At 60.6% G+C, this 27,181-nt stretch overlaps 1 protein-coding gene across 6 annotated transcripts in view; it reads left to right on the forward strand.

Annotated features, from left to right (window-relative positions):
- Positions 1-27,181, forward strand: part of LOC100219141 (cyclic AMP-dependent transcription factor ATF-7-like) — a 48,493-nt gene that overhangs the window by 17,517 nt on the left and 3,795 nt on the right. For 4 of the 6 annotated variants that reach the window (XM_072919651.1, XM_072919650.1, XM_072919649.1 and 1 more), the window contains exons 3-10: positions 16,361-16,457; positions 19,033-19,151; positions 23,077-23,211; positions 23,932-24,092; positions 24,813-24,912; positions 25,227-25,340; positions 25,581-25,727; positions 26,578-26,775. In XM_072919651.1, the coding sequence (XP_072775752.1) occupies positions 16,361-16,457; positions 19,033-19,151; positions 23,077-23,211; positions 23,932-24,092; positions 24,813-24,912; positions 25,227-25,340; positions 25,581-25,727; positions 26,578-26,775 (1,071 nt within the window). Of the gene's footprint in view, positions 1-16,360; positions 16,458-19,032; positions 19,152-23,076; positions 23,212-23,931; positions 24,093-24,812; positions 24,913-25,226; positions 25,341-25,580; positions 25,728-26,577; positions 26,780-27,181 lie in introns of all 6 variants that reach the window. The other 2 variants (XM_072919647.1, XM_072919652.1) reach the window with 1 other exon arrangement.

Here is a 27,181-nt window from a genome sequence, read left to right on the forward strand (position 1 = left end):
GCAGCAGCTGCAGGAGCTGCACGGGTGGCAGCAGCTGCAGGGCCTGCACGGGTGGCAGCAGCTGCAGGAGCTGCACGGGTGGCAGCAGCTGCAGGGCCTGCATGGGTGGCAGCAGCTGCAGGAGCTGCACGAGTGGCAGCAGCTGCAGGGCCTGCAGGGGTGGCAGCAGCTGCAGGACTGCTGGCAGCCAGGCGAGGGACGGTGCATTCGGGCCGCAGCTCCTGCGCTCTCAGCAGCTCCTGCGCTCTCAGCAGCTCCTGCGCTCCCCAGCGCTGCCGCGGCGCGTTCCGAGGTGGGCAGGGGGAAGGCTAATTTTGAATAATAATAAGCTTGAGAAGGCATCTGAAACCAGTAAACGTTTATTTTTTACACTCCTATAACTTAAAAACGGCCAAACCAATTTAAACCAAATTGGATAATAAAAAATATTGCTCCTAGGCTGAGCCCCTGTTTGCCAAGTTCCAGCCTAGAATGAATTTTTATGGCCAAATTATAAACCCCCTAGAAATGAAGGTTTAAAATGGAAATGTTGACAGACCTTTAACTACAAAAGCGCCGTAATAGAACTTCTTTTTTTCCAAAATGGCTGGTTTAAAATATAATTAAGACTTAAATATTATTTAATAGCAGCGTTTCCTGTAAGTTAAAATCTTTATCATTCCTCTGGCCGGGATTCCTTGGCAGTTCTTGGAAGGGCTCAGCGGTGGGAGCACGTGTGGGGCACGGCCCCGGCTGCCCCACGGAGCTGGAGCCGGACAGTGGGGCTGGGCAGGTCCCAAATTCTGGCTGGGCAGTGGGGCTGGGCAGGTCCCAAATTCTGGCTGGGCAGTGGGGCTGGGCAGGTCCCAAATTCTGGCTGGGCAGTGGGGCTGGGCAGGTCCCAAATTCTGGCTGGGCAGGTCCCAAATTCTGTCTGGACAGTGGTGCTGGGCAGTGGGGCTGGGCAGTGGGGCTGGGCAGGTCCCAAATTCTGGCTGGGCAGGTCCCAAATTCTGGCTGGGCAGTGGGGCTGGGCAGTGGGGCTGGGCAGTGGGGCTGGGCAGGTCCCAAATTCTGGCTGGGCAGGTCCCAAATTCTGTCTGGACAGTGGGGCTGGACAGTGGGGCTGGGCAGGTCCCAAATTCTGGCTGGGCAGGTCCCACATTCTGGCTGGGCAGGTCCCACATTCTGGCTAGGCAGCGGGGCCGGGCGGCTGAATTGTCCCAAATTCCAGCCCTGGGGAGAACCAGTGGCTCTGATCATCCCGGGGCACCCCGGGGTGCTCCCAGCCCTGCTGGCTCCTGGGGACACCGGGAGGAGCCGGGAATGAGCCGGGAAAGAGCTGGGAATGAGCTGGGAATGAGCTGGGAATGGGCTGGGATGAGCTGGGAAAGAGCCAGGAATTAACTGGGATGAGCTGGGAATGAACTGGGAATGAGCTGGGAATGAGCTGGGAAAGAGCTGGGAATGAGCCGGGATGAGGCTGGAAGAGCTGGAATGAGCCAGGAATGAGCCAGGAACGAGCTGGGAAGAGCCGGGATGAGCTGGAAGCTCCGTGCCTGCCGCAGTGTCCTTGCAGGGAAGGATTTCTGCTGCACAGCCCTGCTCGGGCTTCTCCCTGCTCCCTTCCCGAGGGGGGCACGGCTCGTCCCGGCCCCGGGCTGGACTCCAGCAGGGTGGCACTGGGTCAGGGTGGCACTGATCTGGGGTGGCTCTGGGTTCAGGGTGGCACTGGGTCAGGGTGGCACGGGGTTCAGGGTGGCACTGGGTCAGGGTGGCACCGGGTCAGGGTGGCTCTGGGTTCAGGGTGGCTCTGGGTTCAGGGTGGCACCGGGTCAGGGTGGCACTATCCCCGAGGTGTCACTCCACAGAGCATCCCAGCCCCTGGACTCCTGGGCATTCCTCAGGGCTTTCCTCAGGGTTTACTACTCCTCCTCGCGCCCCTGGAGCAGGTTTGGAGCTCCTCAGACCCCGCCAGGTTTCTCAGGAGTTGAATTCTGGTTTATTTGGGGCTGTTTTTGTGCTGAGCCTCGGCGCTGCTCTGCACTTTCCACAGCAGCAGCAGCAGCAGGGAATGAATGAGGAGGGAGAGGAGGGAGGGCGCCTCTCTTTTGGGAACACGGTCAGGGAGGGCTCCTCTCTTTTGGGAACACAGTCAGGGAGAGCTCCTCTCTTTTGGGAACACGGTCAGGGAGAGCTCCTCTCTTTTGGGAACACGGTCAGGGAGGGCTCCTCTCTTTTGGGAACACAATCGGGGCTGCAGAAATCCCCTACAGGAGCTGGGCCGTGCCCTCACAGGGGGTGGCTCCTTCTGGTTTGCATTTAGGGACTTTCACACCCACGGAGCTGCTGCTTTGGGCAGAGGGAGCTGAGCCAGGTCCTCACCTGGAGCTCTGCTGTGTCCCAGAAATGTAAACTGTGCTGCCAGGACCTGAGCCGGGCTGGGGCTGAGCCGGGCTGGGGCTGAGCCGGGCTGGGGCTGAGCCGGGCTGGGGCTGAGCTGGGCTGGGGCTAAGCCGGGCTGGGGCTGAGCCGGGCTGGGGCTGAGCCGGGCTGGGGCTGAGCCGGGCTCGGGCTGAGCCGGGCTCGGGCTGAGCCGGGCTGAGCCGGGCCTGGGCTGGTTTCTCTCGGGAGCTGCAAAACCCGCGTGGTTTTTGTCCCTAAACCCCTCGGAAATGGGGCTGGGGCTGTGGGGACTCCCTTGCCAGGGAGGGAGGGGTCTCAGAGCTGCCAAACCTGCGGGCTCTGAGCTGTTCCTCCCCCGCCCTGCAGCTCGGGGTGTTTTCCTGGCAAGTGCAATATTTCCCGGCGTTAAACCCGGCATTTTGCAGTCAAGGCTGTTCGGTTTTGGAGCCTCGCTCGCTCCCTGCCTGCTGCTCTGAGACGACTGTAAATCCTTTTTATTTTACTGTGAGAACAAATCACTTATTGCGGGAGCAGCAGCTCTGACAAAGAGCTCGTTATCGCATCGCGGGTACCCCAGCATCGCTCCGAGCAGGGATGGGGCTGGGGGGAAGGGATTTATCCAGCCCGGGGATACCCCACATCGCTCCGAGCAGGGATGGGGCTGGGGGGAAAGGATTTATCCAGCCCGGGGATACCCCGGCATCGCTCCGAGCAGGGATGGGCTGGGGGGAAAGGATTTATCCAGCCCGGGGATACCCCAGCATCGCTCCGAGCAGGGATGGGCTGGGGGAAAGGATTTATCCAGCCCGCGGGTACCCCAGCATCGCTCCGCAGCAGGGATGGGCTGGGGGAAAGGATTTATCCAGCCCGCGGGTACCCCAGCATCGCTCCGAGCAGGGATGGGCTGGGGGGAAAGGATTTATCCAGCCCGGGGATACCCCAGCATCGCAGGGATGGGCTGGGGGGAAAGGATTTATCCAGCCCGCGGGTACCCCACATCGCTCCGAGCAGGGATGGGCTGGGGGAAAGGATTTATCCAGCCCGGGGATACCCCACATCGCTCCGAGCAGGGATGGGCTGGGGGGAAAGGATTTATCCAGCCCTGCAAAAGGTGCCTGAGTCCGCAGATTTTCTGTAAACTTCTGCCTCAAGCCCAGCCAAGCTGTCACTGCACATTCCCAGCCCGGGCTGGAGGGGGGGAAGGCGCCGGGGTCGGTCCCTCCCCGCAGGGTTGGGGGCACTGGCGGCTTTCCCTGAGCCCCGCATTTATTCCAGCCCCAAATAACCCCAAATAACCGGGGCTCGGCTGCCGAGCGCTCCCGGCCCCAAATCCGCCCTTTTTCTCCCAAGGATGCTTTGTTGGCTGCCGAGCGCTCCCGGCCCCAAATCCGCCCTTTTTCTCCCAAGGATGCTTTGTTGGCTGCCGAGCGCTCCCGGCCCCAAATCCGCCCTTTTTCTCCCAAGGATGCTTTGTTGGCTGCCGAGCGCTCCCGGCCCCAAATCCGCCCTTTTTCTCCCAAGGATGCTTTGTTGGCTGCCGAGCGCTCCCGGCCCCAAATCCGCCCTTTTTCTCCCAAGGATGCTTTGTTGGCTGCCGAGCGCTCCCGGCCCCAAATCCGCCCCTTTTCTCCCAAGGATGCTTTGTTGGCTGCCGAGCGCTCCCGGCCCCAAATCCGCCCTTTTTCTCCCAAGGATGCTTTGTTGGCTGCCGAGGCCGCTCCGCCCCTCTGCGGCAGCCGCGATCCACGCGGCTCTGGCAGCGGGAGCACCGGGAACACCGGGAACACTGGGAACACTGGGAACACTGGGAGCACTGGGAACACTGGGAACACTGGGAGCACTGGGAATACTGGGAGCACTGGGAACACTGGGAGCACTGGGAATACTGGGAATATTGGGAATACTGGGAACACTGGGAATACTGGGAGCACTGGGAACACTGGGAACACTGGGAACACTGGGAATACTGGGAATACTGGGAACACTGGGAACACTGGAGCGTGGGCAAACAGGACACAGCGTGTCCTGAGCGCCAGGGGCCAGAGCTGTTGGGAGCGGGGTGAAACCCACCTTGAATTCCTGCATTTTAGAGAAATACTGCGATTTTCACTCAGGAGGTTTTTTTACTTTTTTTTTTTCTTTTTTTCCCTTCTTTTTTTTTTTCTTCCCTGACATTTCCCCCCTCGGTTTCTCCGTGCTTTGTGTGAGAGCCTTTCTCGGGGTTGGGTTTGGGGTCCATAAAGGGGATTTGGGGTCCATAAAGGGGGTTTTGGGTTGGTAAAGGAGATTTGGGGTCCATAAAGGGGCTTTGGGGTCGGTAAAGGAGGTTTGGGGTCCATAAAGGAGGTTTGGGGTCTGTAAAGGGGGTTCAGGGTCCATAAAGGGGGTTTGGGGTCTGTAAAGGGGGGTCGGGGTCTGTAAAGGGGGTTCAGGGTCCATAAAGGGGGTTTGGGGTCTGTAAAGGGGGTTCAGGGTCCATAAAGGGGGTTCAGGGTCCATAAAGGGGGTTCAGGGTCCATAAAGGGGGGTCGGGGTCCATAAAGGGGGTTCGGGGTCCATAAAGGGGGTTTGGGGTCCATAAAGGGGGTTCGGGGTCCATAAAGGGGGTTCAGGGTCCATAAAGGGGGTTCAGGGTCCGTAAAGGGGGTTTGGGGTCCATAAAGGAGGTTTGGGGTCTGTAAAGGGGGTTCAGGGTCCATAAAGGGGGTTTGGGGTCTGTAAAGGAGGTTCGGGGTCCATAAAGGGGGTTTGGGGTCCATAAAGGGGGTTCAGGGTCCATAAAGGCAGTTTGGGGTCCATAAAGGGGGTTCGGGGTCCATAAAGGGGGGTCGGGGTCCATAAAGGGGGTTTGAGGTCCATAAAGGGGGTTCAGGGTCCATAAAGGGGGTTTGAGGTCCATAAAGGGGGTTCGGGGTCCATAAAGGGGGTTCAGGGTCCATAAAGGAGGTTTGAGGTCCATAAAGGGGGTTCGGGGTCCATAAAGGGGGTTCAGGGTCCATAAAGGGGGTTCGGGGTCTGTAAAGGGGGTTCGGGGTCCATAAAGGGGGGTCGGGGTCCATAAAGGGGGTTCGGGGCACAAAGGGGGCTGGAAGTGCCGGGAGGAGCGGGGTGGGCGCTCCGGGCTGGCTCCGTGTCCTCCTGCACAAAGGGCTGGGGATGGAGGGGCTCAGCAGAGGAGAAAATCCACATTTGGGGTTTTTCCTCAAGACCAGAGCCCGGGCCAAGCTCCAGCGTCCCCGCGGGTCCCGGCGGCGAGCGGGGTCAGCGCTGCCCCGGGTCCCCGGTGGGTTCTAAACGCCGAATCCGGGCTGGGAGAGGCTCCTCCCGCCCCCCAAACCTCCCTAAATCCTAAATCCTAAATCCTAAATCCCAAATCCCAAATCCCGGAGCCGCAGCGCGAGTTTAACACCTGCCTCAGCACCGCGGCTTCCTGCGCTCGGCCCAGCTGCTGCGCTCAAGTGATTCTTTTTTTCTTTTTATAATACGCCGGATTAAAACAATATAAACATTAAAGTCCTAAAATTCCCGCAGGGAATAGAGATGCAGACAATAAAGATTTAAAGATTTGTGCGAGAGGGGCCGGGCTGGGCTGGGCTGGGCTGGGCTGGGGGGGCTTTGCGGCAGCGCAGGAGGAGCTGCGGGCCGGGGGCAGCCACGGAGGGGTTTGGATGTTTGGTGGGAATTTCTGTGGGGCAGGGAGGGTTATGGGGCTGTGCCTTCCTCGGGGATGTTGTAATTGGAATTTCTGTGGGGCAGGGAGGGTTATGGGGCTGTGCCTTCCTCGGGGATGTTGTGATGGGAATTTCTGTGGGGCAGGGAGGGCTTGGTGGCTGTGCTTTCCTTGGGGAGGCTGTGATGGGAATTTCTGTGGGGCAGGGAGGGTTCGGTCACTGTGCCTTCCTTGGGGATGTTGTAATTGGAATTTCTGTGGGGCAGGGAGGGCTCGGTGGCTGTGCTCCCAGTGAGGTTTCCCTGCACATCCCAGTGGGGTTTTCCTGCAGAATCCCAGTGCTCCCAGTCAGGTTTTACTGCAGAATCCCAGTCAGGTTTTCCTGCACAATCCCAGTCAGGTTTTCCTGCACAATCCCAGTCAGGTTTTCCTGCACAGTCCCAGTGCTCCCAGTGGGGTTTTCCTGCACAATCCCAGTGCTCCCAGTGGGGTTTTCCTGCACAATCCCAGTGCTCCCAGTGAGGTTTCCCTGCACAATCCCAGTCAGGTTTTCCTGCACAATCCCAGTGCTCCCAGTCAGATTTCCTGCACAATCCCAGTCAGGTTTCACTGCACAATCCCAGTGCTCCCAGTGGGGTTTTCCTGCACAATCCCAGTCAGGTTTTCCTGCACAATCCCAGTGCTCCCAGTGGGGTTTTCCTGCACAATCCCAGTCAGGTTTTCCTGCACAATCCCAGTGAGGTTTTACTGCACAATCCCAGTGCTCCCAGTGGGGTTTCACTGCACAATCCCAGTCAGGTTTCCCTGCACATCCCAGTCAGGTTTCCCTGCACATCCCAGCACTCCCAGTCAGGTTTTCCTGCACAATCCCAGTCAGATTTCCTGCACAATCCCAGTCAGGTTTTCCTGCACAATCCCAGTGCTCCCAGTCAGATTTCCTGCACAATCCCAGTCAGGTTTCACTGCACATCCCAGTCAGGTGTTCCTGCACAGCCCAGCGCGGGCAGCAGGAGGGCTCAGCCTCCCCCAGGATGGGCTTTGGTGACCTTGGCTTTGTGTTTCCACACGGCTGCACCAGCAGCTCGCCCTGGGCGTGGGGGGAGCTGCTGGGAAGGGTTTTGGGGCACCTCGGGCTGTGTCTGCTCAGGGCTGCGGGTGGGAGGGTTTGGGGCCGCCAGGACGTGATTTGGGAGCCAATTTGGGAATTGTGTCGGGACCGTGTCGGTGTTTGCTCCCCGATCCCCTGGTGGGAAACGGGATAAAGGCAGGGAACATCCACACAAAAACCTGAGCCCTGGCTGGGAAAACCGAGCTGAAACCCGGGCTGCAGGAGATTCTGGGGGGAGAAGGAGGGACTGGGAGCTGCAGGATGGAGTCAGGCAGGGCGGTGTGCTGGGAGAAACCATAAATCTCCGGGGAGAAGAGGGTCACTGAGAACCTCATCAGGGTGGGAGCAGCAGCTCCGCGTTAATGCGCCCATAAATCCCCGTTCGATAAAACAGGTGGCTCTTCCGAGAGGCAAAAAGAGGCAAACGCTGGTTTTTTTCTGCTGCTGCTGCTGCTGCTGCTCTCCTTCTTTAAAAGCTTTAATTACCGCAGTGCCGAGGGCTCAGGCAGGCAGGAGCCGGGAATGCGGCTGGATGTGGGAGCAGGGGCAGGGAAGGAGGGAAGGGAGCTGCAGGTGGGCCAAAACCTCCAGGGAGAGGCACAAAAATGAGGTTTTTATGCAGGAATCGAGGGTGGTGTGGATGGAAAATTCCTGGCGCTCTGGTGCTGGGGATGAGGAAGGTGAAGGGAGCTGCAGGGTGGGAAATGTGCTCTGGGAAAGGACTGGGAGGGTGGGAGGGGGCAGGGACAGGATCCCACCGCCCCAGCCTGGCCTGGGACCCTCGGGGGGAAGAGCCCACGGCTCCCCGGGCAGCTCGTGCCCAAAGTATCCCCAGATCTCAGTTTGCCCCCCCTGTTTTGTCCCTCTCCCACCCCTCAGCAATTCCCTCTGCCCGTTTTTGGGTTGTTTTTAACCCCAGGCACCTCTGGATCCGTGGGTCGCTGCAGCTTTTCCCCTCCATGCCACAATCACAGGGGACAGACCCCAAACCCCAAACCTCAGAGTGACTCGAATTCTCTTTGTGTTTGACCTGCTGCCCTTCCCAGGCAGCTGCTGCTGCTGCTGGAGCTTCCCCAGGAGATAAATCCCCACAAAAACCGCTTTTCCAGGCGATAAAGCCATCACAGAGGCTCCACTCCGTGAATGGGTGGGCACATTCCCAATGCTGCGCTGAATTGAAGGAAATCACCATTGCGGGGCCTTAAAAAGCTGAATGGGGCCGTGGCATCCTCCGGGTGATTGTGCCGAGTTCCAAGGTCAAGGCTGAGCCAGGGCGGCGCTTCCAGCCCGGCACGGGCACGGCGGCTCCCCTGGAGCTGAGTTTGGGCTAGGGCTGGGTTGGGGCTTGTTTTGGGGTCTGGGTTAGGGCTTGTTTTGGGGTCTGGAGCTTAATTTGGGTTAGGGCTGGTTTAGGGCTTGTTTTGGGGTTTGGTCTAGGGCTTGTTTTGGGATATGGAGCTGACATTTGGGTTTGGATTTGGTTTGGGATCTGGAGCTGACTTTTGGGTTAGGGCTTGTTTTGGGGTCATGGCATTTGGGTTAGGGCTTGTTTTGGGGTTGTGGAGCCAATGTTTGGGTTAGGGCTTGCTTGTAGCTGCCCTGGGGAAGGGGCTGTACGTGCCTTTGTTACCGGGCTCGTTCCGTGCGCGGCCCCGGAGCCGCTCGGCCCCGCCGGGGACCGGGGACCGAGCCCCGAGCCCCGCCGAGCCCCGAGCCCCGCCGGGGACCGAGCCCCGCCGGGGACCGAGCCCCGAGCCCCGCCGAGGACCGAGCCCCGAGCCCCGAGCCCCGAGCCCCGCCGAGCCCCGAGCCCCGAGCCCCGCCGAGCCCCGAGCCCCGAGCCCCGCCGAGGACCGGGGACCGAGCCCCGAGCCCGCCGCCCCCGGGGCCGGCCCCGGCCCGGCGGGGATTGGTGTCTCGCCCAAGGTCACCCGGAGGGGCCGTGGCGCTGCCGGGACTCGGCGCTGCGATCGTGATTCACATCCCGAGCGCGATCCCGGGGGATGCGGGGCCGGCTCCGGAGCCGCTCCGCCCCTGCTCACCCCGGTAATTACCGCGGGCTTGCCTCCCGTGGCAGCGGTAATTAACACCCGGCTGTTAATCACCCGCGCTCGGATGGAGAGGAGAGCGGGATTTCAGAACGTTCCGCCGTGCGGGGATCGGGGATGGCGGGGTTCTGGGGTTCCAAAAACCCCATCCCGTGGAGTTTTGGGGTTCAAAAACCCCATCCTGCGGGGTTCTGGGGTTCCAAAAACCCCATCCCGCGGGGTTTTGGGGGTACCAGAACCCCGTCCGCGGGGTTTTGGGGTTCAAAAACCCCATCTCGTGGGGTTTTGGGGGTACAAGAACCCCATCCCGCGGGGTTTGGGGGTTCCAAAAACCCCATCCCGCGGGGTTTTGGGGTTCCAAAAACCCCATCCCGCGGGGTTTTGGGGTTCAAAAACCCCATCCCGCGGGGTTTTGGGGGTACCAGAACCCCGTCCGCGGGGTTTTGGGGTTCAAAAACCCCATCTCGTGGGGTTTTGGGGTTCAAAAACCCCATCCCGCGGGGTTTTGGGGGTACCAGAACCACATCTCGTGGGGTTTTGGGGTTCAAAAATCCCATCCCGCGGGGTTTTGGGGGTACCAGAACCCCATCCCGTGGGGTTTTGGGGCTCCAAAAACCCCATCCTGCGGGGTTTGGGGGTTCAAAAACCCCATCCCGCGGGGTTTTGGGGTTCAAAAACCCCATCCCGCGGGGTTTTGGGGGTACCAGAACCACATCTCGTGGGGTTTTGGGGTTCAAAAACCCCATCCCGCGGGGTTTTGGGGGTACCAGAACCCCATCCCGCGGGGTTTTGGGGGTCCGCTCCGTGTGCCCAGCTGTGCCCAGCTGTGCAAACCACGGCGCTGCTCCCGCCCAGTGCTCCCCATCCCATCTCCGCCATCTGCTCCTTCCCAAAGCCCCGACCTCCTCAGGGAGATTCCCTGGATTTGGCGGTGACATTCCCTGGGTTTGGGGGTGACATTCCCTGGATTTGGCGGTGACATTCCCTGGGTTTGGCGGTGACATTCCCTGGATTTGGCGGTGACATTCCCTGGATTTGGCGGTGACATTCCCTGGGTTTGGCGGTGACATTCCCTGGATTTGGCGGTGACATTCCCTGGATTTGGGGGTGACATTCCCTGGATTTGGGGGTGACATTCCCTGGATTTGGCGATGACATTCCCTGGATTTGGGGGTGACATTCCCTGGATTTGGGGGTGACATTCCCTGGATTTGGCGGTGACATTCCCTGGATTTGGCGGTAGATTCCCTGGATTTGGCGCCCCAAACGCGGGGGAATCCCACGGGACCGCCCCGTGCCTGGCGTTCCTATCCCGGCTCCGCTCCCTGGTGTTCGGCGCTGCCCAGGGAGGTTTCCCTGAAATTTCCACTGGAATTCCGGGGGAAAATGGAAAAAGGGCCGCGGGATGCGGAGCTGGGGGAGGGTTTTGCCCCGATGTCCTTGGCTCCTCACGTTCCGAGCCAGATGCTGCCTCCCCTGCCCGAACACCTGCATTCCGGGAGGGGCCGTGCCTCAGAAGCCCTTTGGGATAAGTGAAGCCATAGAAATGTAAATTAAATTATTTACCTACTCCCAGTTAAACGCTCTGCCCTTCTGGCCAAGGAGGATCGCGGTGGGCTCCAGAACCCGCTTAGCTCTTTGTGTAAAATTGCAGGGAACTTTGGGGAGCATCCTACAAAAGGAAAAAAAATTATCTGAGCGAACAAGGGAAAAAAAATCCCAGTTTTGGTGCTTTGCACAATGTTCCGTGGGGCTGCTGGGCCGGGGATTCCTCACCCAGCGCTGCCCAGAGTTTGATTATTATTCTTATTCGTCCCATTTTTATTTTTTTTTTTTTTTCTCCGCACAAGGAAGGACCCGGAATCAATCACGGGGCAGGAGGGAGCAGCATTTTAAAGGGAAAGGCAGAGACGCAGCGTCCCTGGAGCCGCCAGAGCCAAAAATGCCGTTTCAGGGTTTAAATCTCGCTGCAGTTTTGGCTGGGGGGCTCGGGGTGCGCTCCCGGTGCGGAGCGGCTCCGGCAGGGAAGCGGGGGTCGCCTCTCCCGCTTTTCCTCCCTCCAGCTTTTCCCTGGATTGTGGAGCACGGAGCTCCCCCAGCGCCATTCCCGGGCTGGTGTTTCCTTCCTGAGCTGCTCCTTGCAAACCTTCCTCCCCTCTCCTCCTCCTCCGGCAGCACCGGGATCGGAGCCGCTGCCGTCCCTCCCCCCGAGCTCTCCGGTGTCCCGTGGGTGCTGACCCGGGACAGGCCCGGGACAGCCGCACGGACAGACGGCGCCGAGCGGCGCTGCTCCTGCCGAGCGGCGGCTGCCCCCGCAGCTCCTCCGTGCCGCCCCGGAGCCGTGAATCACCGTGAATCACCGCGGACCGGCACTGCAGCCGCATTAGCGAATTCATCCGGGCGGCGCGGGGGGAATTACCCGGGGCGGCTCAGCGGGGAGATGGGGAGATGGAGCCGGGCCCGAGCCAGCACCGGGGCCACAGCGCTGACCCGGGACAGCCACCGGGTCCCTCTGCCCGTGGGGACACAGCGCTGACCCGGGACACCACCGGGTCCCCCTGCCCGCGGGGCCACAGCGCTCACCCGGGACAGCACCGGGTCCCCTGACGTGGGGACACAGCGCTGACCCGGGACAGCCACCGGGTCCCCCTGACGTGGGGCCACAGCGCTGACCCGGGACAGCCACCGGGTCCCCCTGCCCGCAGGGACACAGCGCTGACCCGGGACAGCCACCGGGTCCCCCTGACGTGGGGCCACAGCGCTCACCCGGGACAGGCACCGGGTCCCCCTGACGTGGGGACACAGCACAGCTTTTACCCGGGACAGGCACCGGGTCCCCCTGACGTGGGGACACAGCACAGCTTTTACCCGGGACAGGCACCGGGTCCCCCTGACGTGTCCCCGCGGGCTCGGTGGCTCCAGCCATGTCCCCGCGGTGGCTCCAGCCCCGTCCCCGCGGTGGCTCCAGCCCCGTCCCCGCGGTGGCTCCGGTGCCGAGTCACGGCCGGAGCGGGGCTCAGCCTCCCCGCGGTGCTGACAGCTCGTTAATTAATTCCGTTAATTCCGCGATCCCGGCTGAGCTCGGCGCTGCCGCAGCCACAGCCCGCGGTTCCCCCGGGAATCCCGGCTCGGTGCCGGGCTCCCAGCGGCACCGGCGGGGTTAAACCCATCCGGAGCTGCCGCGGAGCTCCTGCCCCAGCGTCCCCCATCCCGGGGCGCTCGCCTCACCCACCCGCGCCAAACAGCGGCTCTCCAAAACGCAGGAAAACCCCCGAGCAGCCAAGCGAGCCCTTGTTCCTCGTGTCGTGCTCGTTAAACGGGCGGAGAAATCCCGTCCCGCCCGCCCGGGGCTCGGCCGCAGCCTGGCGGCAGCTGCAGCGTCGTGTGCCGTTACCGAGGGCTGGAAACGAGCGCATTCATCCCCGAGCTGTCACGGCCTGTCGGGAGAGAACGCCCGCGGCCCCGGCGCCTGCAGAGCGCTGCGGCTGCCGCGGGCTCGCCCGGGTCTGTCCGGGTCTGTCCTGGTCTGTTCTGGTCTGTCTGGGTCTGCCCTGGTCTGTCCGGGTCTGTCCAGCCCAGCCTAGCCCGGGTCTGTCCTGGTCTGCCTGGGTCTGCCTGGGTCTGTCTGGATCTGCCTGGGTCTGCCCTGGTCTGTTCTGGTCTGTCCGGGTCTGCCTGGGTCTGTCCGGGTCTGCCTGGGTCTGTCCAGGTCTGTCTGGGTCTGCCCGGGTCTGTCTGGGTCTGTCTGGGTTTGTCCAGCCCAGCCCAGCTCGGGTCTGTCCGGGTCTGCCCGGGTCTGTCCGGATCTGTCTGGGTTTGTCCAGCCCAGCCTGGGTCTGTCCGGGTCTGTCTGGGTTTGTCCAGCCCAGCCTGGGTCTGTCCGGGTCTGTCCTGGTCTGTCTGGGTTTGTCCAGGTCTGTCCTGGTCTGTCCTGGTCTGCCCGGCCCACCCCAGCCACAGCTCCCGGCGCTGCGTGGGGAAAACACCGAATTTCGAATTTGGGGCTGCCTCCTGCAGCCCCAACCTGGGAAAACACCGAATTTCGAATTTGGGGTTGCCTCCTGCAGCCCCAGCCTGGGAAAACACCAAATTTCGAATTTGGGGCTACAGGAGGCAGCCCCAGCCTGGGAAAACACCGAATTTCGAATTTTGCCAGCCCGGGAAAGCCCCGAGGGCCGCTGGCAGCCCTGCTCCTGTCCCTCGCCCCAAAGACTTTACAGCCAACATCTTCTTTTTAATTCCGACACCCGCAAAATAGCAGCTGAAATAACCCTGCTGTATGTCAGCTGCTGATGGAAGGAGATTAAATATTAAAGCCAGCGCTGTGGCTTTAACTCATTCCATTTTTTTCCCTACTCTTCCCCCCTCCTCTCCCCCTCTGCTTCCCCTCTCTGTGTAAAATGACATGATTTAGAGCCCGAGTGCCAGACTCAGCCTCTGGGTTTCGGCGTTTGGAAATGTGTGCAGAAAGATATATTGTGTCTGTGAGCATTTCTGCGCGGGGAAGGAGAGAGCTCCCGAGCTGTGAGCCCACATAAAGATGTTAAATAGAGCTGTAACGCGCGCCCGACGCACCCAAAGTGCCGGGGAAAAAAAAAAAATTAGGGAAAAAAAAAAAATCCGGCAATGAAGGAAAATGAAAGATTAAAATAAACCTGGCGTTGGCGAGGCCGGGCTGGGGCTGGTGGGAGAGACACGACCCCGCTGTGCACCTCCCGCTCTTCCCTCCCTGACCCAAAAATCACATTTATTTAGCACAAAGCGGAGCGGGAGAATTGGGAATTTTCTTCTTTTTCATTTTCCCCCCCACTCCCGTCTCAGGTGCTCAGATTTCCGACGCCGCCCGCCTGCTAAATATTCATCCCAAGCCCGCACAAAAAGCGGGTTTGTTTCTCTCGCTTCACCCCATCCCAGCAGGGTCCCGCCGCGGGCGGCCGAATTCCGTAAAACCCAGGAATTTTGGGGCTCAATTCCATAAAACCCAGGAATTTTGGGGCCCAAAACCGTGGAAAAGTGGGGGTGTCCCTTCCGCTGCAGGGCCCCTCGGCCGGGGTGCTGCGGGACCGAATTCCTGAATAATTCCCGAATAATTCCCGAATAATTCCCGAGTTCCCCCTCGCTCTCTCTCTCGCCGCTCCTTTGTTCAGTTCAGAGCGTTTCGGGGCTCCTCGGACAAAACAAAAAGCGTTTATGGAGGCTGGAGCGGAGCTGCGGGAGGAGAAGAATGCCCAGATCAGGCAGATCGTGGCGAGCTGGCGGGAGGGTTCATTTCGGGTTTATTTAAGGTTTATTTAAGGTTTATTTAAGGTTCGGTTTCGGAGCTGGGGTTCAGTCTGTTCCCGGAGTTCCACAGGCAGGAAAAACCCCCCAAAAATCCCTCTCGGCTCTTCTCCCGCGGCTCTGGTTTCTGTGCAGCCGAGCCCAAAGCACGAGCGAGCGCCGGGCGGGTTTGGGGGACACTCGGGGTGACCCCCGTGTCCTTGAGCCCGGGGAAGGAGGAGCTGGGGGGGACAACCCAGGTTTTGGGGTCCCCTGACACCGAGGGGTTGTCCCCTGCCAGCCGAGGGTGGGAATTGTCCCCTGACACCGAGGGGTTGTCCCTGCCACTGAGAGGAGAGACCGAGGGATTATCCCCTGCCACTGAGGGTAGGAATTGTCCCCTGACACCGAGGGATTGTCCCCACCACCGAGGGATTGTCCCCCAGTGCCACTGAGAGGAGGGATTGTCCCCCAGTGCCACCGAGGGATTGTCCCTACCACCGAGGGATTGTCCCCTCCGTGCTCGGCTGGGAAATGCAGATTTATTGATTTATTTGCTCAAAGAGCGGAGCCATCAGTAAAGCCCCGGCGAGGCCCCAGCCGGGTGCAGCAGCCCCACGGGAGTGGGGGGCTCTGGGTGGGTTCGGGCTGGGACTCTCGGGAGGGGGAGGCGAGGAAGGGAAAGGGGCAGGGATGCGCCGCTGCTGCAGCTCTGCTGCTCTGCTGCTGCTGCAGCTGCAGCGTTTTCCTGCACAGAGCGCTGCGGAGCCCAGAGCCCGGCCCGTTTGTCGCAGTCTATTAGGAGAGACACAATCCATCCTGGGCTTTATGGGGCTGTGCTTTAACCCGTCCCTGCCTCGCTCCCCCTCCCTCCTGCCTTTGTCTGCCTTTCCCGGCCCCACAGCCAGCCCACAGCCCCCCAGCGGGATTCCAGCCTCCCTGAGGGATGGGGTCCGTCCTGCAGGTGGGATTTTGGGGGGGGCAGATGCTCCCCTCCCTCGCTCCATAAAAACTCAGGAGCTGAATCCGGGGCTGGCCCTGCCTCGCTCCACTGAGGCAGGAAAAGTTGCCCCAACTGCACCAAATTCCCCTCTTCCTCAGCCAGCAGTAGAGTGGGAATTTTGGGATCCAGAGTTAATTTCCGTGCATTTCCATCAGCTGCAGCTGCTGCCTCGCTCCATCACCTAAAAACCAGATTATGGAAAATCCTTGGCCCCCACCCTGCAGAATCCTTACAGAGGCTTTTCCCTCTGCCACCTGTGCTCCCACAGCCTGTCCGTGCTCCCAGAGCTCTGTCCCTGTTCCCACATCCCTGCTCCCACATCCCTGTCCCCACATCCCTGTCCCTTCTCCCACATCCCTGTCCATGCTCCCACATCCCTGTCCCTGCTCCCACAGCCTGTCCGTGTTCCCAGAGCTCTGTCCCTGCTCCCAAATCCCTGTTCCTGCTCCCACATCCCTGTTCCTGCTCCCACATCCCCGTCCCTGCTCCCACATCCCTGTTCCCACATCCCTGTCCCCACATCCCTGTCCCTGTTCCCACATCCCCATCCCTGTCCCCACATCCCCATCCCTGTCCCCACATCCCTATCCTTGTTCCCACATCCCTGTCCCTGTCCCCACATCCCTGTCCCTGTTCCCACATCCCTGTCCCTGTCCCCACATCCCTGTCCCTGCTCACCCAGCCCCATTCCCTGCTCCCACATCCCTGTCCCCGCTCCCACATCCCTGTCCCCCTCTCCCACATCCCTTTCCCCCTCTCTCTCCCCCAGCCCCGTCCCCCTCTCCCACCCCACCGATCCCCCCATCCGCCGCCTCCCGCCGCCGCCGGGGCAGGACGGTAAAACACAGGCGCATTTATGCCCCATTTTCTAAACGGTTTCGTTTCAGAGGTTCACAAACGAGGACCACCTGGCGGTCCATAAACACAAGCACGAGATGACATTGAAATTCGGCCCCGCTCGCACCGACTCCGTCATCATCGCAGGTATGTGCCCGGCCAGGCCCGCCAAGATTGATGCCAGGCACCAGATGCACTGCAAAGCCCATAAACCCTCCTGTGATCTGCATTTAATCAGGGCGAGAGGAAAGCCACAGGCTTCCAAGTTTTTTCTTTTTTTTTTTTTTTTTATGGTAGTATCAGGTTTTGTGGGGTTTGGGTGGGTTTTTTTTTTTTAAATTTTTTTTTTAAGCTCTCGCCGTTTTTTATTAAAGGCTGGAGGATTTATGGCCAGAAGGGCTTTCACGTCTCTGCGTGTGCTTTGAGGACGATGAACCCAACCTGACAGAGCAGCTTCCCCTCTCAGCCCAGGTGTCAATTCTCCCGAGCCTTTAGGAAGCTGCAGTTAATAAATTAAAGCCCCAGCGAGGAGCTCCCACAGCGCCGGGGCACTGCAGGACTGGGGGACCCAAACCCCCCAGATGTGAGAGCAGAGAGACCCCCGGAGCCCCTCCTGCCCCTTTTCTGTGTCCCTTTTGTGTCCCCGAGGGCGAGGAGGGGCACACGCTGCCCGGAGGGTTTTTGGGGAGAGCAGAGCTGCAGTGGGACTCTGGCCCCTCTGTCCCGTTTCCTCCAGCCCAAATCCGGGGCCGAGGCGGGACGGGAGCTCCGCTGCCTTCCCGAGGGTTTGGGGGAATTGTGGCTGTGGGACGGGAGCTCCGCTGCCTTCCCGAGGGTTTGGGGGAATTGTGGCTGTGGGACGGGAGCTCCGCTGCCTTCCCGAGGGTTTGGGGGAATCGTGGCTGTGGGACGGGAGCTCCGCTGCCTTCCCGAGGTTTGGGGGAATCGTGGCTGTGGCTGCAGCTGCTCCCGGGGCAGAGCTCATTCCCAGCTCATTCCCAGCGGGGATTTTCCGAATTTCTCCCCCTGGCAAAGCGTGAGGGGATGGAACGCTTCAGGAGCCGAGGAACAAGGTCACCCTGACATTCAGGGGTAAAACACAAAAAAACCCCAAACAAACCCAATTTCTCCATGGCCATTCCAGGACCAGCTAAACCCCCCAAAACCAGCGTGGGCCTGGCGTGCCTGACACAGACGGGGCTGTAAAACCTGCTGGCTTTGAGCAGTGAGATCTGGGCCCTTACTGCCTGAAATGCCATTTATCCCGCGTTTCTCTGAGCCACCATTTTGTCCCTGGGATTTTTTGGGACCATTTTGTCTCTGGGATTTTATTTTACTTTTTTTTTTTTTTTTTTGGATCATTTTGTCTCTGGAACCATTTTGTCTCTGGGATTCTTTTTTTTTAAATCATTTTGTCTCTGGGATTTTTCTGAGCCACCATTTTGTCTCTGGGATTTTTTTGGGGACCATTTTGTCTCTAGGATTTTTTTGGGATCATTTTGTCTCTGGGATTTTTTGGGACCATTTTATCTCTGGGATGCTTTTCGGGACCATTTTTTCTCTGAGGTTTTTTGGGACCGTTCTGTCTCTGGGATTTTTTTGGGACCATTTTATCTCTGGGATTTTTTTGGGACCATTTTGTCTCTGGGATTTTTTTGGGATCATTTTGTCTCTGGGATTTGTTGCTCCCTCCCTCCCTGGGAGGGGAGAATTCCCAGGGAATCGCTGTGGGATTGGGAATTGGCACAGGGAGGGGAGAATTCCCAGGGAATCACTTTGGGATTGGAGCTGGCACAGGGAGGGGAGAATTCCCAGGGAATCACTGTGGGATTGGGAATTGGCACAGGGAGGGGAGAATTCCCAGGGAATCGCTGTGGGATTGGGAATTGGCACAGGGAGGGGAGAATTCCCAGGGAATCAGTTTGGGATTGGAGCTGGCACAGGGAGGGGAGAATTCCCAGGGAATCACTCTGGGATTGGAGCTGGCACAGGGAGGGGAGAATTCCCAGGGAATCACTGTGGGATTGGAGCTGGCACAGGGAGGGGAGAATTCCCAGGGAATCACTCTGGGATTGGAGCTGGCATGGGGAGAGGAGAATTCCCAGGGAATCACTTTGGGATTGGAGCTGGCATGGGGAGAGGAGAATTCCCAGGGAATCACTTTGGGATTGGAGCTGGCATGGGGAGAGGAGAATTCCCAGGGAATCACTGTGGGATTGGGAATTGGCACAGGGAAGGGAGAATTCCCAGGGAATCACTCTGGGATTGGAGCTGGCACAGGGAAGGGAGAATTCCCAGGAATCTCTTTGGGATTGGAGCTGGCACGGGAAGGGAGAATTCCCAGGGAATCACTGTGGGATTGGAGCTGGCACGGGAAGGGGAGAGGCTCTGCCCGGCCCTGGGGCTGCTCTCCCCTCTCATCCCTCCTTTCAGGGAGATCCCACTCCCGGTTTTCCCTCTCCTTGTCCAGCTGAGGACGGGCCGAGCCCGGGGTGGGAGGGACGGGAATCCCACAGCCAGGAATTGGCAGAAATCCTCTCCCTCCGGTGATTATTCCTCTAAACCCCGGAGAAACAAGCCCGGCAGGGAATGGTGGTTCCGAGGTGTCCTGGCTGTCCCCGGGTGACACCCTCGTCCCCAGCGCTCCCCAGTGCAGGACTGGGATGTGAAATGGGGTTTTGGCCTCTCCCTGACCAATTCTCGGTGTTCCCACCCCAAGCAGATCAGACCCCGACCCCGACGCGGTTCCTGAAGAACTGTGAGGAGGTGGGACTCTTCAACGAGCTGGCCAGCTCCTTCGAGCACGAGTTCAAGAAAGCGGCTGAGGATGATGAGAAAAAGGCAAGAGGCGGCACTGGGAGCACTGGGAGCACTGGGAGCACTGGGAGGGGCCGGGGAGCGCTCCCGTGCAAGGCACAGCCCCCGGGGTGGAATTTACTGGCGTGTGGGGTCTTGTTTTGGGAACTCGCGTGGCTCTGGCTGCTTTTCCCCCACCCCGATCCGAGGCCTGAGAGAGCAGATTGAACCGTTCATTATTGCTTTGGCTTTGCACTCGGAAAAAGGGCAGAAAATAGAGAGGGGGAGTACCCCAACACCTGATAGCCGGGGAAGGAGCTGCAGGGATGGCAGCAGAGCCCCCTCGGGGCTGAGAGCCGGCAGGGGCTGGGTGGAAAAGAGCCGCTTTCGGCTAACAAAGAGCTCCCACCCAGCGCCATCCATGCCGGCTGCCCCCGCAGCCCGAGCGCAGGGGCTGAAGGACACGGGGAGCTCATCAGCAAGCAGCTAATTAAGGCCATTTGCAGCCCCCGGCCCCTCCCGCTGGCCGGTGGGAGCGCGGCAGATGCGTGCCGGGCTCAGCCTGGCACATACATTTGCTAAATTGATCGATGTCCGCGCATACGCTCGCAGTCAGCGGCGCTGCTCGGAAATAAACTGCGGGAGCCGAGCCGCGTAAATCTTCCCGAGATGGGGAACGGAGGAATTCAGAATTAAAACTGAAACCTGCCTTCCCAGCCGCTCCCCCCGCCACCCCCCGTCGCCAATAACGGGCTCTTTAAACCGAAATTGATCTCTCTCATTGGTATGCGGCTGCGGCAAAGGCTCCTGCCCTTTGTTCTGAGAGGGGAGCAGGCAGGGAGGGAAAGGGAGAGGGAGGGGAGGGATGGGATGGAAGGGATGGAAGGGATGGGATGGAAGGGATGGAAGGGAATGGAGGCAGGAGCAGCCCCAGATGGGAAGGGAATGGAGGCAGGAGCAGCCCTGGAAAGGGAAGGGAAGGGATGGAAGGGAAGGGAATGGAGGCAGGAGCAGCTGGGAAAGGGAAGGGATGGAAGGGAAGGGAATGGAAGGGATGGAAGGGAATAGAAGGGAAGGGAAGGGATGGAAGGGAAGGGAATGGAGGCAGGAGCAGCTGGGAAAGGGAAGGGATGGAAGGGAAGGGAAGGGAATAGAGGCAGGAGCAGCTGGGAAAGAGGGGAAGGGAAGGGGTGGAAGGGAAGGGAATGGAGGCAGGAGCATCCCCGGATGGGAACGGATGGAAGGGAAGGGAATGGAGGCAGGAGCAGCCCCGAGAAGGGAACAGAGGCAGGAGCAGCCCCAGGAAGGGAAGGGAATGGAGGCAGGAGCAGCCGGGAAAGAAGGGAAGGGAATGGAAGGGAAGGGAACGAGGCAGGAGCAGCTGGGAAAGGGAAGGGAAGAGAAGGGATGGAAGGGAAGGGAATGGAGGCAGGAGCAGCCGGGGATGGGAAGGGAACGGAGGCAGGAGCATCCCCGGATGGGAAGGGAACGGAGGCAGGAGCAGCCCCGGGGAGCCCAGCCAGCCCCGCGGCCCCGGGCTGTGCTGCCGGGACTGGCTTTAGCGTGCCTCGGCCTAAATAGTCCTCGGAAATCATTCTGAAACATTCCTCAGGAATTAATTATTATTCCGAAATATTCCTCAGGAATTATTCCGAAATATTCCTCAGAAATGGATTATTATTCCGAAATACTCCTCGGCCTTTGGGCTGGCCGGAGCTGACTCCCAGAACCAGAGCTGTGTTTGTCCTCCCCTTAGCCGGGGTGGTCTCGCTCCGGCGCCGTTAATTAAAGCCGGGGCGCAGCGGGAGCTTCCCCGGGGGGGCTTTAAGGGCTCACAGCGCTGCTGCTGCTGCTGCTGCTGCTGCTGCTGCTGCTGCTGCTGCTGCCGCTGCTGCTGCTGCTGCCGCTGCTGCTGCTGCTGCTGCTGCCGCTGCTGCTGCTGCTGCTGCTGCTGCTGCTGCTGCTGCTGCCGCTGCTGCTGCTGCTGCTGCTGCTGCTGCTGCTGCTGCTGCTGCTGCTGCTGCTGCTGCTCTGCTGCTGCTGCTGCTGCTGCCTCTGCATGTTAATCCCGCTCTTTGTGATCCCCGGCAGCGGCTCTGAGCGGGCAGGGAAACGGGGAAATGGGGAAACGGGGAAATGGGGAAATGGGGAAAGGGGGAAAGGGGGAAAATGGGGAAATGGGGAAATGGGGAAAGGGGGAAAGGGGAAAACGGGGAAACAGAGATTGCAGAGTCGCCCGGGGAGCCGGCAGCGGCTGGAGCTGCGGCCTCTCCGAAGGAAATCCCCCAAAATGAGGGGCTGGAGCTCCGAAATCCCCCAAATGAGGGGCTGGAGCTCCAAAATACCCAAAACTGAGGGGCTGGAGCTGCATCCACCCCTAAAACACCCCAAAACTGAGGGGCTGGAGCTGTGTCCCCCTTTAAACCATCCACATTCACCTTTTTACTGCTGGGATGGATGGATGGATGGATGGATGGATGGATGGATGGATGGATGGATGGATGAATGGATGGAAAGATGGACGGATGGCACCAGGATGGATGGAGGGATGGATGGATGGATGGAGGGATGGATGGATGAGGGATGGATGGATGAGGGATGGATGGATGGATGGATGGATGGATGGATGGATGGATAGATAAGGGATGGATGGAGGGATGGATGGATGAGGGATGGATGGATGATGGATGGATGGATGGATGCACAGAGGGATGGAAAGATGGACGGATGGCACCAGGATGGATGGAGACCAGCCTGGCCAAGCTGCTGTCGGGGTGGTTTAGGGCCAGTTTCCCCAGCGTGGACTGGAGGAGGGGCGGGTGATTTGCAGGGTCTGGAGCAGCATCCCCGCCCTGCCGCGCCCTCCCCGCAGGTGTGGGACGGGGCCGCTGACCCCTCACTTGAGCTGTCCCCTCCTTGTCCCCCTGCCCTTCCCGTGCCCAGCCTGGTTCCGCCGGGCACGTGGCTGGATCCAGGGTGGTGGCAAGTGGCCAAGTGCAGGCATATGGTTGGGTTTTATTTTAATGGGGCGCTCATAGATGTTTAATAACTTGCATGGCTCTTTGTTTGCTTTTGATAATCGGGCAATAAAATAATTCAGGTTGATTTATACAATGTTTTACAGCTGTGCTGTGAATGCAAGTGCCTCCTGTAACTCGCAGGCATTTGGCTGGGTACCTGTTCTCCGTAGCAGGGCCCTTTTTGTACCCAGAAATCCCAAAAAGAGCCCGTGGAGGAGCCTCAAACTGCTGCTGCCGGGGCTGCTGCTCCTGCCGGGGCTGCAGCCGGGCCTGATGCAGCCTCGGGCTCCCGGTGCTGCTGCAGAGGAAATAACCGGGAATGGTTTGGCACGAGCTGCCAGCCCGAGCTCTGAGCGGGAGCAGCGATTGTTTCACGGGCAGTGCGAGATGGGAGCTCCTCCTGCAGCTGGCTGTGCTTCCAATCTGTCTGTCCTTCCAGTCTGTCCTTCCAGAGCTGTCTGTCCTTCCAGTCTGTCTGTGCTTCCAGTCTGTCTGTCCTTCCAGTCTGTCTGTCCTTCCAGAGCTGTCTGTCCTTCCAGTCTCTGTCCTTCCAGTCTGTCTGTCCTTCCAGAGCTGGCTGTGCTTCCAGTCTGTCTGTGCTTCCAGTCTGTCTGTGCTTCCAGTCTGTCTGTCCTTCCAGTCTGTCTGTCCTTCCAGAGCTGGCTGTGCTTCCAGTCTGTCTGTGCTTCCAGTCTGTCTGTGCTTCCAGTCTGTCTGTCCTTCCACAGCTGTCTGTGCTTCCAGTCTGTCCCCCCAGATCTCTCTGTCCCCCCCAGGTCTCTCTGTCCCCCCCAGGTCTCTCTGTCCCCCCAGATCTCTCTGTCCCCCCCAGATCTCTCTGTCCCCCCCAGATCTCTCTGTCCCCCCAGATCTCTCTGTCCCCCCCAGGTCTCTCTGTCCCCCCAGGTCTGTCTGTCCCCCCCGGTCTGACTGTCCCTCCCGTCCCGCAGAGCCCGGGGGCCCTGGACATGTCTCTGCCCCCCACGCCGGACATGAAGATCAAGGAGGAGGAGCCGGTGGAGGTGGACTCGTCCCCGCCGGACAGTCCCGCGCCACGGCCGCGCTCGCCCCCGCGCAAGGACAAGGTGGGGCAGTGCCCTGTCCCGGGCTGCTGAGGGACACTGCCCGGGGACACCCAGCTGGGCTTTTTGGGGCCCGAGTTGGGCTTTTTGGGGCCAGAGTTGGGCTTTTTGGGGCCCGAGCTGGGCTTTTTGGGGCCTGAGTTGGGGTTTTTGGGGCCTGAGCTGGGCTTTTTGGGGCCTGAGTTGGGCTTTTTGGGGCCCGAGTTGGGCCACTGAAGGGACAGGCAGAGGGGCTGGAGAATCACCCCTTTCTAAAGCACCCCAAATGGAGAGGCTGGAGCTTCCAAAACTTCCTGAATGGAGGGGCTGGAGCTCTAAGATACCCCAAAATGAGGGGCTGGAACTCTAAAACACCCCAAAATGAAGGGCTGCAGCTTCACCCCCCTCTCCAGCACCCTGAGCTGAGGGGCTGGAGCTTCACCTCCCTCTCCAGCACCCCAAAATGAGGGGCTGGAGCTCTAAAACACGCCAAAATGAGGAGCTGGAGCTTCACCCCCCTCTCCAGCACCCCAAAATGAGGGGCTGGAGCTCTAAAACACCCCAAAATGAGGGGCTGGAGCCCGTCCCCTCCTCGCCGCGTGCCCGGGGTGACGCGCTGCCCCGGGTTTCCGTGCCGGATGAATTCCCGTGCCGGATGAACTCCCGTGCCGAGTTCTGGAGCCTGCAGGAGGCAGGGCCGGGCAGCAGCGGTCAGCAGCCCCCGTTGTGTGTTCTGCCCCGCAGGAGAGCCCCTCCAGGCCCGTGATCCTCTCCACGCCCACGCCCACCATCGTGCGGCCGGGCTCGCTGCCGCTGCACCTGGGGGGCTACGAGCCCCTGCACCCCACGCTGCCGTCCCCCACCTCCGTCATCACCCAGGCGCCCCCCTCCAACAGACAGCTGGGGTGAGTAGGGGCTGGAATCCCGGAATTCCGTCCCCAGGGAGTTCCAGCCCAGGGAATTCCCTGGAGGAGCTGCCCCGGCGGGGCCTGGCGCTGTCACGGCTGTCACCGCTGTCACCGCTGTCACCGCTGTCACCGCTGTCACCGCTGTCAGTCACGCTCCGGCTGCCACGGCACGGTGGGAAGCAGGAACTGATTGTCCTGCAGTGAGGAAACGAGGCAGAACTCGATGAAACGAGGCAAAACTCACCGTGGGAGAGATGGAAGAGCCCCCCGAGCTCAGCACGGCGCTGGCTGCTGCTGGGGAATGTGTCGGGGCTGGGATGGCTGGGACTGCTCAGAGCATGGGGCTGGGATGGTGTCTGGGATGGTCTCAGGAGCAGGGAGGGCTCAGGGATTGTGCCAGGGATTGTGCTGGGAGCTGGGATGGCTTGGGATTGTCTCTGGGATTGTCTCAGGGATTGTCTCTGGGTCTGGGATGGCTCAGGGATTGTCTCTGGATCTGGGATGGCTCAGGGATTGTCTCTGGGTCTGGGATGGCTCAGGGATTGTATCTGGGATTGTCTCTGGCTCAGGGATTGTATCTGGGATTGTCTCTGGCTCTGGGATGGCTCAGGGATGTCTCAGGGCTTGTCTCAGGCCATGTTTGGTGCCTCTGGAGCGTGGCCTCCAGGCTGCCAGCCCCGGGCAGGGCTGCAGAGCTGCAGAGTTGGATTTTTGCAGGTCTCCCGGCGGCTCCCTCCCGCTCGTGGTGCAGCTCGCCAACGGGCAGACCGTGCCCGTGCTGCCCGGCCCCGCCGTGCAGATGCCGTCCGTCATCTCGGTGAGAGAAACTTCCAGAGCTGCCTCCCTGCCCTGCCCCATCGCTGCCCCATCGCTGCCCTCCGAGGGCAGCCAAGCGGGAAGGGAAGGGAAGGGAAGGGAAGGGAAGGGAAGGGAAGGGAAGGGAAGGGAAGGGAAGGGAAGGGAAGGGAAGGGAAGGGAAGGGAAGGGAAGGGAAGGGAAGGGAAGGGAAGGGAAGGGAAGGGAAGGGAAGGGAAGGGAAGGGAAGGGAAGGGAAGGGAAGGGAAGGGAAGGGGAGGGAGCTCCTCAGGGCTGCTGCACGTGCCAGCGCTGCTGTCCCCGCTCCCCTCACAGCTGGCCCGGCCCATGGCCATGGTGCCCAACATCCCCGGCATTCCCGGGCCCCCCATCAACAGCAGCGGGTCCCTGTCGCCCTCAGGACTGCCGGTGCACTCCGAGGCCAAAATGGTGAGTGGGGGCACGGGGTCCCTCAGCCTCCAGCAGCTGTGCTGGACACTGCCCGCTGGGCTGGGCTGGGCTGGGCACTGCCCATTGGGCTGGGCTGGACACTGCCCATTGGGCTGGGCTGGGCTGGGCTGGGCTGGTCACTGCCCCCTGGCCTGGCTGGGCACTGTTGGTGGCTGCAGGGCGGCAGGAGCTCCCGGGGGCCCTGGCAGCTCCTCTGATGCCCTTTTGCTCCCCTGGCAGAGGCTGAAGGCCAGCCTGGCCGGTTCCTCCTCGCTGAACGGCGGCGGCCTGGCGGTGGGCTCGGCCAGCAGCATGGTGACCGCGCGGCCGGAGCAGAGCCAGGCCCTGGGCCAGCACCCGGACGCGCCCTCGCCGGCCCAGCCCCAGGTGTGTGTGACTGCTGGGGCTGCCCCGAGGGCAGAACAGCCCCAGAGCCCTCCCCAGCGCAGAACGGGCTAAAACCTGTTCATCCCAGTGCTGCTCCAGCGCTGAGGCGCTGCTGCCCGGAGCTCTGGAGCTGCGAGGAACATTTCCCCTCTCAGCCCATCAGCGGGGCTGGCTGCTGGTGCCAGCCAGGTGCCAGCCAGGTGCCAGCCAGGTGCCAGCCAGGTGCCAGCCAGGTGCCAGCCTGCCACCAGCAGGGCTGGCTGCCATCAGCGGGGCTGGCTGCCATCAGCGGGGCTGGCTGCCACCAGCGGCACCGCTCCGGGCTCGGGTGGGCTCGCCCAGTTTAATCTTGGGTGGGTTTGCTGAGTTTAATCTCGGGTGGGTTTGCTGAGTTTAATCTTGGGTGGGTTTGCAGAATTTACTCTCAGATGGGCTCGCCGAGTTTAATCCTGGGTGGGTTTGCTGAGTTTAATCTCAGACTTGTTTGCCAAATTTAATCTCAGATGTGTTTGCCAAGTTTAATCTCAGGTGGGTTTGCAGAGTTTAATCTCGGGTGGGTTTGCTCAATTTAATCTCGGGTGGGTTTGCTGAGTTTAATCTCGGGTGGGTTTGCTGAGTTTAATCCCTGTCTGCTGCCGTGGGGCCGGGCTGGCCCCACAGCCCTGGGGGCTGCAGAACCGGGGCCCTACAAAACCGCCCGTTGCCTGTTGTCTCCACGACCTTGTTCGGCCGGAGGTTTTGAGAGGAAAATTAATTTTTGAAGCAAATCAGCTGTTTAACACCCCGGGCTGTGTCCTGCCTGCCCCAGAGCTGCTGCTGAGCCTGTCCCTGTCCCTGTCCGTGTCCCCAGGTGTCCCCTGCCCAGCCCACGCCCAGCACGGGCGGGCGGCGGCGGCGCGCGGCGGACGAGGACCCGGACGAGCGGCGGCAGCGCTTCCTGGAGCGGAACCGCGCGGCCGCCTCGCGCTGCCGCCAGAAGCGCAAGCTCTGGGTGTCCTCCCTGGAGAAGAAGGCCGAGGAGCTGACCAGCCAGAACATCCAGCTGAGCGTGAGTATGTACTGGGGCTGAGCGCAGCCCTGGCACGGTCACGGCCCTGGCACGGCCCTGGCACAGCCCCAGCACGGCCCTGGCACGGCCCTTTGTGTCCCCTGAGCCCCGGAGCAGCTGATGGTGCACAGTGGGATCTCCTTTTCTCTGCTGCGCTGGGGGTGCAGCACCCTGGGATGCCCAGGAGCACTCCCAGTTCTCTCAGAGCACTCCCAGTTCTCCCAGAGCACTCCCAGTTCTCCCCTGAGCGCTCCCAGTTCTCCCGGAGCGCTCCCAGTTCTCCCCAGAGCGCTCCCAGTTCTCCCTGAGCACTCCCAGTTCTCCCTGAGCACTCCCAGTTCTCCCAGAGCACTCCCAGTTCTTCCTGAGCGCTCCCAGTTCTCCCCAGAGCACTCCCAGTTCTCCC

Source organism: Taeniopygia guttata, chromosome 29 (genome assembly GCF_048771995.1).
Source record: "Taeniopygia guttata chromosome 29, bTaeGut7.mat, whole genome shotgun sequence".
In the NCBI taxonomy this organism is placed as follows: domain Eukaryota; kingdom Metazoa; phylum Chordata; class Aves; order Passeriformes; family Estrildidae; genus Taeniopygia; species Taeniopygia guttata.